Source organism: Tinamus guttatus, unplaced genomic scaffold, assembly GCF_059628265.1.
Source record: "Tinamus guttatus ecotype Peru unplaced genomic scaffold, ASM5962826v1 Tinamus_guttatus_pri_ptg000287l, whole genome shotgun sequence".
In the NCBI taxonomy this organism is placed as follows: Eukaryota; Metazoa; Chordata; class Aves; order Tinamiformes; family Tinamidae; genus Tinamus; species Tinamus guttatus.
In genome coordinates, this window is record NW_028288821.1 from 1,246,943 (window position 1) to 1,259,250 (window position 12,308).

The 12,308-nt window shown below is 47.7% G+C and overlaps 1 protein-coding gene across 1 annotated transcript in view; it reads right to left on the bottom strand.

The window, feature by feature from the left end:
- Window positions 1-1,664: 1,664 nt before the first annotated feature.
- Window positions 1,665-12,308, bottom strand: part of LOC104575186 (PAS domain containing repressor 1) — a 43,451-nt gene continuing 32,807 nt past the window's right edge. The window contains exons 12-21 of the mRNA XM_088527607.1: window positions 9,908-10,055; window positions 7,892-7,973; window positions 6,582-6,705; window positions 6,254-6,363; window positions 5,630-5,716; window positions 4,720-4,878; window positions 3,933-4,148; window positions 2,855-3,015; window positions 2,374-2,581; window positions 1,665-1,835 (exon numbers count right to left, since the gene is read on the bottom strand). Of these exons, the coding sequence (XP_088383733.1) occupies window positions 1,665-1,835; window positions 2,374-2,581; window positions 2,855-3,015; window positions 3,933-4,148; window positions 4,720-4,878; window positions 5,630-5,716; window positions 6,254-6,363; window positions 6,582-6,705; window positions 7,892-7,973; window positions 9,908-10,055 (1,466 nt within the window). The remainder of the gene's footprint in view (window positions 1,836-2,373; window positions 2,582-2,854; window positions 3,016-3,932; window positions 4,149-4,719; window positions 4,879-5,629; window positions 5,717-6,253; window positions 6,364-6,581; window positions 6,706-7,891; window positions 7,974-9,907; window positions 10,056-12,308) is intronic.

Consider the following 12,308-nt stretch of genomic DNA (forward strand, 5'->3'; position numbering starts at 1 on the left):
GTCACATCCCCTCAGCCCGCTCTGAAAGCAGAGGTGTCACCGCGGGCATCACCAGGAGGGTCAGCTCCCTTCCCCACTGCCCCTTCACTGCGAGGCCAGGCCAAGGGCTGCTCGGGCAGCGAGTGCCGCTGCAGCCGAAGAAAGGAGTTTGTGCGGGGCCAAAAGCAAAGAGAAAGAAAGAAAAGGTCGGGGGGGGGAAGTCCAAAGCATTGCTTAGGCTAGACAGAGGTTAAGAACTAACCTGTCACTAAACTTTGCTCTGACCGCCAGCTCCGACATTTCTTCCAGATGAATTTGTTCCTACCTAACCACTCACAGTAATGGCAGAAAAGAGCTCCTACGTTTGGGCTCTAATAGTGTCCTCTGTTAGGACTCAGTTACCAAGCCCACCTCTGAAATGTACCTTTTCATTTTTCCTTTGGAAAGACAAAAAACAGTAGGGACACTTTACTATATACCCACTGAGGAATAAACCTTTTTATCTCTCTCTTTTTTTTTTCAATCCATAAATATAAACATATATAGTTAAAAAGTGACAATTTACAAAAATACAATTTATTGCTGACCCTATGGGCACAGAACATCGCTTGCATCATTGCGAGTATAAGTTATAGGTGTCAAATTGAGACATGACCAAGCAAAACCACAAAGTTTGCTGGCATATGGTATTTTTTTTGTTGCTGTTGATGTTGTTTGCTTGTTTTTGTGTGTAAGGAACCGTGTACAACAACAGCCATTTGAAACAAAGCAAGAGCAGAGTAAGTGCAAGGAATCTTTGTGTAACCTGAAAAACAAAAAAAAAATCAAAAACTTGGCTACAGGGAGTAAAAAAAAAATGTATAAATGCATCTGCACTTGTCAACCCAAATGAAACGAGACAAATGTGTTGCTAGTTGTGACATAAGCTGGTATAACGAGAGTAAGAAATTCAGGCAAAAGTGGTGTTATGTGAGTTAGCAGCATCATCCAATCCTCTGGAAAACAAAACCTGTGGGCTTGAGGTATAGAAAAAAGGAAATAAAATAAAATAAAGCCGCGCTGGCACTACCACGCGGACATGAGCTATGTACATGGTAATGGAGGCGTCTCGCCGCCACCGCTGCCTCCCCCACCCCAGCGCTGCCAAGGGGCCACTGCGACTCTCGCACTGAGGGCGTCAGTGAACAGTGGTGCCTGGCAAGCCCTGTCCTGCAGCTTAACATGGGCCCCGTTGGCCACCCCGCTGCCAGCAGGGCCCCAGGCACCACAGGCGCTTTGGGGTGGCAGCCCCTGCTCATGCGGATGGAGCTGAGGCGGCTCTGTTGGGCCATGGTTGAGACAGCTCCGTCGGGCCACCGCCTGCCCGTTGACTTGGAGCACTTCAAACACCACTGCCCTCCCTCCAGGCCCCACATGGGCAGAGCTGGAGCTACTCCTGGCCGGAGCCACCCACGTGCCGCAGTCCTGCGAGGGGAACCTCGGCTCAGCCGCTGCTGCAGTGCCAAGGGCTGGCTGTGTGGAAACACTGTTAGAGACAGCCCTCCCAAACCTTCCTGTGGGACCGTCCCTCTGGCCACCTTTCCCGGCAGGTCCTCTCCTCTTCAAGTCACCATCCCTGGCCTGGTGTGCGCCTGGCTGCTGTGGCCAAGGTCCTGCTGCTGTCACGTCCTGTCCCATCATGGCGCTCACGGTAGCTGCATCTCCGGCAGGTCGGGCAGGCTGCAGGGCTGGCCCTGTGCATGGCGGCTTGGCTGCTGTGGGTGCACGAAGTAGCCCATGGGGCTCTGCTGCGACACATGAGGCGCCTGGAAAACACGCTGGTTCGGCCCCCCTGGCACCGACTCGGGACCTTGCATCTGCAGTGGGGACGGGAGACACGTCAGACCATTCATTCTGGCTGCGGGGCCCATGATGAAGAGCTCATCTCCAAGGATGAGGTCCCCATGGTTTCAGCTGCCCATCAAAGCTACAGGCTGCAGACATGCAGCCAGGGACACTGGTGTTACCAGCAGGACAAATGCTGCCCGGAGAGCCCAAAGGTGAAGCGAGATCTACCCATGCCGACAGACCTCTGTGGAGTTCAGCAAAAAACACCAGGGAGAGCTATAAGCACTACCTGGAAGTGCCACGCAGTGGGCATTTCTGTCAGACACTCAGTTGTACCTGAATTCTTTGGAAAAAATATGGCCTTGGATACTGAGCAAACGTGAAGAATGATGAGGATTTGGGTATGTTTAGATATAATGGGAACAGTAGGTGTATGAGAGTTGGCTAGGGCCAGGTAAGACTTTGTCAGATTTTGTCAGGTAAGATGGGTCAGATTTGGTCAGGGTCTAGGAAGTTCTCAAAAACCCAGTCTTGTGCATAATTATAAACCTGCTTCAAGTCCGATACCTGAAGGAAGAGACGATGCTGCTGAACCTGTTGCTGTGGCCACTGGTGGAGGTGAACTGGGGTGCTCGTCTGGTGGGAAGTGAAGGCGGTGTGTGGGATCATCAGCGACGGGGAGAAGATGGGCGACGGGGCTGGAGGTCGGACTGTGCTACTGGTAATCGGCTGCATCTGTATCGCGGTAGGCAAGATTTGCTGCTCTGGGACGAATCTGCCAAGAGAAGGGAAAGAATGGGAACAAAAGCTCCAAGCCACTCATGAATAGAAATGGCAAACACCCTGGTGTGAACAGAGTGATCCAACAACCTTCTGCAGTGCAATAAAAGCAGAGGCCGACAGGGAAGGCAGATGTTCAGTCTCCTGATGATAGACAAGTTCAAGAAACAAATCCATGAACAAACTCCACCCGGTGGCCCCTCGGGTCACCTGCCCCCTGGCAGCCCCACTGCTGCCTGGGAAGGGCCCGGCCCAGCTGGGTGCCTACCTCAGGCTCCTGTCCTGGCTGTACTCAGCCTGCTGCTGCCGGTCACTGGCTTCAGCCGGCACCACCGGGTTGTTGTAGAGGGACATTGAAATGCTCGTCTGTCCTGGCAGACCCGTCGTTTGCTGCGCTTGGCTTCCTCTTATTAGGTGCTGCTGCTGCACCTGGATGCACATACAGACACGGGTTTCTTTAAAGCTCCCTACTACGGCTCCTGCAACTACAGCTCCTTTAAAAATGCAGTTGTTGGTGAAAGGACAATTAACAGTAGAAAGTGCTCCCTGAACAGAGCGATAACACCGGTGCAGCTAGGGAAGCCAAACAAGCTGTCTGCCCTCTCGCCCACGCACAGCAGACCATGGGAATCCCAGCTGGGAAGGAGATGGTCTCTTGCTCAATCAGAGCAGAAGGGCTAGGGCATCTGAGGCATGAGGGAAAAGGGAGAAGCTCAAAGGCTGCAAAGCCAAAGCCCCAAGCAAAACTTCTAATGCTTCCCCACAAGAAGCAGTTTACAGTCTTGCTCAATTTTTGACATCTCATTTTTTTTTCCCCAAGGAGATGTGGCCATCTATGTACTGGACTTGGGTCTAGAGATGATAAACTTGTTTTTCAAAACTAACTTCCAGCCATAACCAGACAAAAGAAGAACTCCTTTAAAATTATGTAAAGATATAACTCTCACTGGTTATAAAAGATGCATTCTGGCATAACTGAAAAGGAAAATGAATCAGAAGACCAAACCATTCTCCTACACAATTCTACTGAAGTTAGGGGAAATGCATCCCAGTGGTCTGCTGTGATTTAATGGTTCTACGCTGTGAAGCGTTAATTTTTTTTACAATGGAACAACATCACTTGTTCAAGTTCCACTTGAAGCACATTTCTTAATCTCCTAAGAGACTAAAACATATGCACATGGGAGAAAAGAGGGACCACAGAGGGAGGTGCAGGTACAAAGTGCTACCTTTACACTAGGTGTACCACCAAATGAACAAGGTGGCCGTGTCCTACACTTAGCCTCAAGTGCCAACAACTATTCAAAAAGTCAGGAAACAAGCATGAAGATGAAGTGGTAGGTAGCAACCTGGGAGGAAGGGCCACCAGGTTCCCTGAGGAATTGGCGTGGGGACGGTAAGTGAGGGCCACAGTAGTGTTTGGTCCCAGTAAGGCCGTGCTGCTGCAACTTCTTGGCTGTGCTTTGCCTGGTTGCCCCAGGCTGCTGCTGCTGTGACGGCCTTCTTGGACTCTGGTGTGGCACGTTGTTAAAGACTAAGGGTATCGGTTGCTGCATCAACATCTTTAAGAAAAAAGAGACAGAGGAGTTAGTTTGCAACTATTTGCTCAACTGAGGAATGGCAAGCTCTGCTCAACGAGTAATGCTGCTAGCACGAAATGGAGTGTCACAGTAAAGTGAACCATGAATAACAGGGAATTTTGTGAGCGCAAATACTTATGCAGAGCCACTAGCGCTCCAGCCCCATTTTGCCTGTCACATTTATAGGAGTGGTGTGAAGGATCTGAGAATGCTACTATGGATCTGGGAATGGCACTAGGGATGCAGCAGGATTATTGAGCCATTAAACCTTGGAGCAGTTCCTGCAGAAGGGGCTTTTCATTAGTTTAGTCACTTCTTTAGGATTTTTTATTTTCCAAATCAGGAAAACTTCAATACTTGAACAGATCCTGATGCCTCCTCTCAAGAGGTACCTTTCCAGCTGCTTACACACCTGGGACTGTACTACCAACCTAGCTCATTTCTAAATGCTTTTGTTGCAGACAATTTCGTTACTGATCCAAGTGCTTGGAGGCAAAGCAAAGGGTCTGCGGGTACCCGGAGAGCACAGAGGGGACCCGCAGTGGCTGCGCACCTGCAGGTTGGAGTCCTGCACTAGCTGGAGTTGCTCCTTGATGACGTGCAGCTCCTCTTGCTGCGTCTTGATGTCAGCTTGCAGTATGCGAGTCCTCTCTTCCAGCTGCTCTTTCAGCTGGTGCATCATCCCCAGCTGTGCAGGGAAGTGGTACACTGGCTGCAGAGAAGACAGAAAGGTCACCAGCGGGACCAGCGCTGCTGCTCATAGTCATCACGGTGCTGGCTTCAGAAAAATGACAGTGCCTGAGGTGGGCAAGTGACTTTCTGAAACATTGTTATCCAAGAAACAGCTTTTGACATAGAAAAGATGGTGCTGGCAAAAAAAAAAAGACGTGTATTGCTCATTTAACCCAAAGTGCCTCCATATTACCAGAAGAGCAGCACAACAGTGGCTCACACAGTGTGGTTTGCTGCTGATGTCCTTCTGCTGCACTGCTGCTTAGATGTTTTTCTCAGTTGTTCCTGGGAGTCACCTTGTCCTCATGCAATGAATTTGTTGGCAAGGGCAGCCACAGAATATTGCTCCCTCGCTGGCACGTGGAGAGGTACGAAGGATGGAGAGAGCATTCTCCCCAAGAGAATGGTGCTGGCTGGTGCACCAAGAGGCACCAAGAGGACAAAATTATCAGCATACGTGTAAGCTGCTCTTCCCGGGAGCTCTCATGGGAGCTTTCTAGAGACAAGCTTCTCACCTGAATTTTTGCTAACTTGTGGGACTAAAGGGACACCCAAGTGACCTGTTCCAATGGGTGTGCTGCACTACTCTCATGGCCAGAATAGCCATGCACAACCAGCACAAGCCTCTCCAACCCCCATCTAGCAATGAGATGAAGTGCAGCCCACTGGAGCCACTAAGTCTGCCAGCAGACTGGCTGCACGAGTGCATTTAACACAAATAAAACACGTACCATCACAGCTTGCTGAGAGGGAACTGCCAACTGAGCCACAGGATGCTGACTGAGGTGGTCAACAGCGGCTTGAGGAGTTGCTATGGCCTAGAAATGAAAACTTGCCTTATTTTAGGTCCACAGCATCTTTATGGTACAGTGCTGGAAGACCTGCTCACTGGTGTTCTATTGACTCATATTAGTCATGCAAACTTCCCTGAAGAACTAGTGCAATTAGAAAGCACATGGAGGTTTGAGGATGCGTCTAAAGGGAGAATTTAACTTCCAGCATGCCTGCCTCTAATTCAAGCCTGAATGTCATTTGAATGTCTTTTTGCTGAGATTCTTTTCACATGTGCAAACCTGAGAAAACTGGGCTTGTGGCATGAGAAAGACCGTGGCCTGGAGGAGTTACTGACTCCGGGAGGACACAGTGCAGCCATGCAGCCTCTGTCCAAGCCCTCCACCAGCGCCAAGAGCAGGCAGTTCCTTCACAGCCCTGGGAAACACCAGTGACCCTCAGGGCACAGCTGGAGAAGGGATCTGACCTTTCTGAGGGCTCTGCAGAGGGGGTGATGTAGCTCAGTGCTGTGGAGACGCGTTTGACAGTTCGTTTCCATCACAGAGGCTCACAGGGCTGCCTACCTGGGTGCCTCCGCTTGCTGCCAGTCGCAAGGCTGCCTTCTCCGACTGACCCATTGGCACGGAGGGCCTGGTGGGAGTGCTGGTGTCTGTGTGTCGCATTGACGATGTGGCTGGAGAAAAGCAGGTTTACTGTGACAAGGCAGCAATCAGAAGACACCAAACCCATGTCCGTCTCCCCGGCTATGCCTGAATCCTGCATATGCAGCTGGCTCACAGCAAAGAGCTCAGAAAGCAATGGGAAACCCCCCCAGCCCAATTCCCGAGACTTCTCGGCCTGCGCCCCGCTGCCGCGTGCCGCCCTCGCGCCCCGGCTCGCGCGGCCGCCTACATGCGGAGTCGGAGAGCGCCGTGTGCGAGGAGCGCCGGGAGCTGTGCGACGAGAGCGACACCCCTTCGCGGCTCGCCTCCTGGCTGCTGCCGCACTGCCGCACGTCCAGGTAGCTGCCGTGGCTCTGCGGGGACGAAGCAAAGCGGCCGCGCCGTGAGGACGGGACAGGGCACCACCAAAGGGGGCCTCCTGCCTCATTCCTCAATCTGACTGCTTGTTTTCGGCGGGGGGAAAAGCTAAGATTGGGTTCTTGGAGGGCCAGGGAATTTCTTCAGGGATGTCATGGTTTGTCGCCCATGGCATCACCCTCCACATGCCTCCCTAGGAGCGCTCTGGCTTCCCCTTCCCCTCCAGAAGATGAAGCAATTGCTCCCCCTGCCTCTCCTCCAGATTCCCACACCCACACCAGTAGATGCAGCTTAATATGTGCAGAAAACTGTCTATCATCTCAGCTATCGAGTGAGGAGGGAAAGAAGGCACAAAGCAACTCTACTGCGATGAGGGAGAAGAACCTCTTCCAAATGGTCTTTGCTCGAGGGCGGAAAGGTCTATGGGACAGCTTCCCTGGTCTTCCCCCCCGAAGGGTTTTGGTAAAATAATATCTGAAGAGCAATGAGGTTAATGCAATAATATTTACACAGTAATCCACTTAAAATCACTTTGATTACTGGTCTTATTTGTAAACTATTGTGAAGAAGAACTTCAGTGTCATTGAAATGGCCCTGTTAACTGGGCAGGTGTGTTGGGATGTCAGACTGATTTAAGCCATGGCAATTATTGCTCTCATCACAATCTTACACTGGATGGGATCCTGCCCAACAGTGGAAATAGAATGGGAGTCTGGAATATGAATCAATGCATCATTTACTCTTCCCTGATCCAATCACCACCCAAGAGGCCGCGTTAACAAGAGAAGGCCGCGCGCCCTGAGGTGCTGCTGTGCTCTCAGAGTGCTGCAGCTAAGGAATGATGATACAGCCATCAGCTTACACTTCAGCTCCAGCTTTATTATTCTCCTCCTGAATGGAGTTCATTTCAGTAATCATTTGAGCAAAGGTGGATTTGGAAAGGCAGACTAGCAGCAATGCCGCTTCTGAATTTGCAATTTTGTGCCCAAAAATGGGATAGTTTAGAACCATGCAGCATTCAAAAAATGTCTTTGTTGGAGTCATAATGCAACAGATGACTTGGAGAGAGAGGGGAATAAAGGAGAAGAGGGAGGAAGAACAGATATTTTCCTAAGATTAACATGCAATGATTCTGTGTGTGTTAAAAGCCTGTATTTATTTAACTGAGAAGGCATATGGTACCTTTAAAGAGGAGGATGCCAGTTCAATCGATGACTCTTCAAGGCCAAGATCTCGCCTTCTTTCAGCTCGGACTTCTGCATAACTAAAACAAATTTATATATATATTTATCTATATGTCTAATTCTTCCGTGACAGGTCTAATTTGTCTGTGCAAACATAGGCACCAGATATTTACTGCATGGTAACCACCCTGACAAAGAGGCCCCCCGAAGAGCTTCAAGCTGGAGTCAGTGGCTTTGCACAGCTCACACACACATAGTCACATACACAGTGCTTAGAGAAACGTCATCTTACAGCTTTACGATCCATGAATAAATACAAGTGCTGACCATCCATAGACTAGAAACACCAGCGCAGTGTCACACTCTTACTCTGTTCTAGTAGGACTATAGGGTCTATATATAGGGTCTATGCAAGTGATTGCAATATTAATTTCAAGCACAAATGTCCATCACACATTTTGGCCCTGGATGCTTTAAGGCAAGACTAAGCTAAAAGCAAAGTGCACTTGGTCTTTGAAGACAAAATAGGTATCTTCATCCTCCCTAACATTTTCTTAATGAAGAAGCTTCCCAATTTCTGCAATCAGGTAGAAAAAAAAATGATCCTACAGCTTCTTTGCAGGTAAATTGCTATAGTAAATGTACGTTCATTTTCTAGCCTGCCAGTGATCAAGAATCAATATTGTTTTGCATGTTTTTTTTGCATGGAGCTCAGCAAGACCCATGGCAACACCAAGGAAGGCCAAGCAGCAGCTGCATGTGACACCAGGGTTTGCAAGAGACAGACCCCCTTGCTTGGATAGAGGACCCTGTTTCCAGGGGGAGCAGAATTAAGCCAGAATTAAGTTTGCTGAAATATTAATGAGTCCTTGTGGGGGGCAATGGGACCTGCTGAGCTCTAACTCAACCCAGTGTATGATTGAATCCTCCACAGTTCACTTTTTAAGGATGAAGTTATATTACCTTGTCTGCATCAATAACACATCTAAACCTTCAGAGACAGAACTATATTTCAAAGTCTATTTAAGATTGTACCACTAGATAGAGTGGTATATCTAAGAGGTACTGGAAGAGAGAGAAGAAACAAGTTCATGCACAGTAAATTTAGAGCTTAAAGTGCAGCTGAATTCCCTGAAGGGAGGTAGAAGCAATACGGTTCAAAAGCAATCTCTCTATAAAACATTTGCTTAAAATAGCATGTCGGATAGTTTATACCAACACACACAATTCTAACCACTTAGACCTGTTTATTGGGGAAAGAAGATCTCAGTCTGCATTTGAGAATATCAAAACTAATCCCAGTCTATTAGTGCTTTGTGCTTGCAAGGAAGGAGGGGGAGCAGAAAAAAAAAAATACGAAATTATTTCTACCAGTAAAGAAAGAAGCACCAATGAAGGCATCTACTCAGGTAGAGGACCAAACTGGTGTGTTGCTACCTCTTCAAGCTTTCTAGTAATTAAATTCTCGCCATTAACGCCCTGAGCTCTCAGTGGTGATCACCTAGATCCCAAGCCACAAGGCACCAACCTTCCTTCCCGCTGAACCCGCAGTTTTGTTCTCTGAGCACAAAACAGCTTCCCACTAGGGGGGGATCATGGGCTAAATTTTACATTACGAATATGGATACCAGCACCGCAGCTGACATCCAGTCATAAATATGTAAAGCTCTGATCAAAAGGTTTTGTGCGAGATGTATGATCCCATTTACACTCATAAAGCTGTCTGATTCTTAATAGCTTTAATCCTTCATGTGGCCATGTCATGGCTAGCGACAGAAGTAGAATGTAACGTACAGAGATGTGGCCAACTGTGGCTTCTAGCTTTTAGTCCAGTTGCCAAAAAATAGTAATTAAAATAAATTATATTTATAAATTATATTTTTGTTTCCAAGTTCCCTAATAGTTTCCTATAGTTATATGCATCATCTTAATGCATCAAGACACACAGCATATATTTGGCTACCACAAAACAGGGCTGAAACCAAGTGGCAGGGCAGGGTGGGGGTTCTCCTACCTAACCACGAGGTGGGTGCACACGATGAACTCGGGCTTGGAGTTCCACTGGTGGTAGGTGATGTAGTAGTGCGTCTGCAGCCAGATCCACTGCTGCCCTTTGGTCAGGAACCTGTAGTAGCAGGACTTGCCTTTTCCAAACTGCATCACTGAAAAACGAAAAGAAAGGAATTGATAGCAAAAAAGAAGGAGGGAAAAAAAAAAAGAATTGATTGATAAAACACCCTTTTCCTCCTCTTGCAGGCTGACACTGTACCAAAACTGCTTTTGCTGCTTCATATACACGATACACACACATGGCGATGTACCGGGTTGTTATTTGGATTCTTTTTTTTTTTTTTCCTTAGTATTTTGAGAGCCAATTACTGGCAAAAGCAGGCACTGAGCTTCTCTGAAAAGAATAAAAGACATAAATTAAAACAGGTATTGGCCTTTCACAAGTACACGAGAATGCCTTTCAGACACACGAGGTCAGGATCCTAATTACGGCACAAAAAAATGCAACAGTGGAGTCCAGCAGTTTATCTGCTTAGACCTAAGCTGTTGGGGACAGGTTTTCTTCTGTGAGATAGCCTAAATGCAACAAACCTGGTATGTATATCAGGCTATGTCCAGAAAAATCACAGGTGATGTAGTATAACAGGACCATAATGAGGGAACAACATTAATTGACCACATTAATTGCTTCCAGACTGCTGGGAGTACCTTATAAAACATTCTCATGTAAAATACCCATAATTAATGCAAATAAAATACCCGTAATTAATGCAGAGTGAAATATAAGCGTGGTTTAAGCAAACCCATTTCACTTCACTACGGGCAAGGTGCCTGCCCACAGCAGTGAGCCTGCAAATGGGAACTTGTCGAGCCATAAGTATTTTTACATGCCTGCTCATCTCTACACTGTTAAGCAGCAGAACCAACTCCTTTAGCAATTCCCATTAGCAGGGATGGACTTTTGATGAAGCATTTAGAGAAGGTCTTTTGGTTAACAAGTTAAGCTGGGAACTGTTCAATCCCTAGCCCTGTCAGCGATTTCCCAAGCCATCTCCTATGAGTCACTTTGCCAGTATCTCACTTTGCCCACCTACATAGCAAGATTAAAAGGTCCTTTACTGAAGGTGTGTTGTGCAAATGTATTTTTAATGTCCAAGAGGGGATCTGTGGCTAACAGAGATGTGGAATGTACACCACTAACCAGAGGGAGTCCCTGTGCAACGATCAGACTCCACTCTCACATAATGCAGTTAATAAACACTGAATTGCAGGCATGTATTAACAAAATCATTTTAGCTGCTTAAGTATCTCATTTCTGCCTGCATGGCTTTTTGAAGCAAGTAGCACTAAAGTAGTGCTATAGTTTGAGAGCAATTAAAAATATTCCTTTAATATTCCCATCTCTGTGCTTGCTGCACTTGACATAACTTGTGTCTAGCCACTTCCACAGCTGCTTCTGTGTAAGCAGCCAGGCAAACCGCTTCCCCTGCTCTTTGTTTTATGCACAGTGTTTCGTCTTTATTAGTGCAGAAAAGGAGAGGGGAAGGAGGAATGGAGAAATTTGAGACTCTCTTCGGAGTAGAAGTCATCTTTTCCACTCTCTGTTGCATCCTATAGGATTTGATCTGCATGGTGGGTAAGGGGTAGAGCTGGGGGCGAATGGCAATTCATAGCCAGAGTTGCCCAAGCCTCGTGGCTCTGTGCTGAGCAGTCTGCAGAGTTTGATGGTGTCCCTGCATCACGCTGCTCTACATCTCAGAGGAATTAGAGCATCCCATTTTCCCCACTCTTGTGTTCTTGTTTCCTTTTGACAAAGCACTTTCCTCTCAAGCAGAGAGTAGATAGACCGACGGCAAGTTTGCCCAACAGGAAACCTATAAGCAATACTTCTTGGCAAGACGTCTGATTACCTAGATGCATTTTACAAAGTGCCTAGTTACTTTTCACTGCACCTCTTGGCAATGCAAAGCAGCTGGAGGACAGATGTAATTCTGGTTCAATACCTTATTCTGAAGAGCATGAGGCAAATGGAAAAATACAGTCCTAAGGGTAAAGCATCTCACATGTTCATCTCATAGGAAAACCGCACGGGTTATTAGACCATGTTTCCTGTCACCTCTTGCCCTTCCTTATATCACCTCGAGCCTTCAGTGGGACATGGTGTTGCCGCAGTGTGCTATGCTGCTGCAGTAGTGAGGCTAAGCTCTCCCCTGGACCTGATTCCACACAGGCTTTTGTAGGCCCACATTTCACCCCACACAGGGTTCACGAAGAGTCTCTTGTGTTCACACATCAGGTCAGGAACCTCCAGAACTGGACAAAACTATCTTCAGAAAGATGCAATGCCGAGACAAATCTCACCTGGGCTGAAAGCTCACAGACTTTTCTTCCCCAACAGACATTCC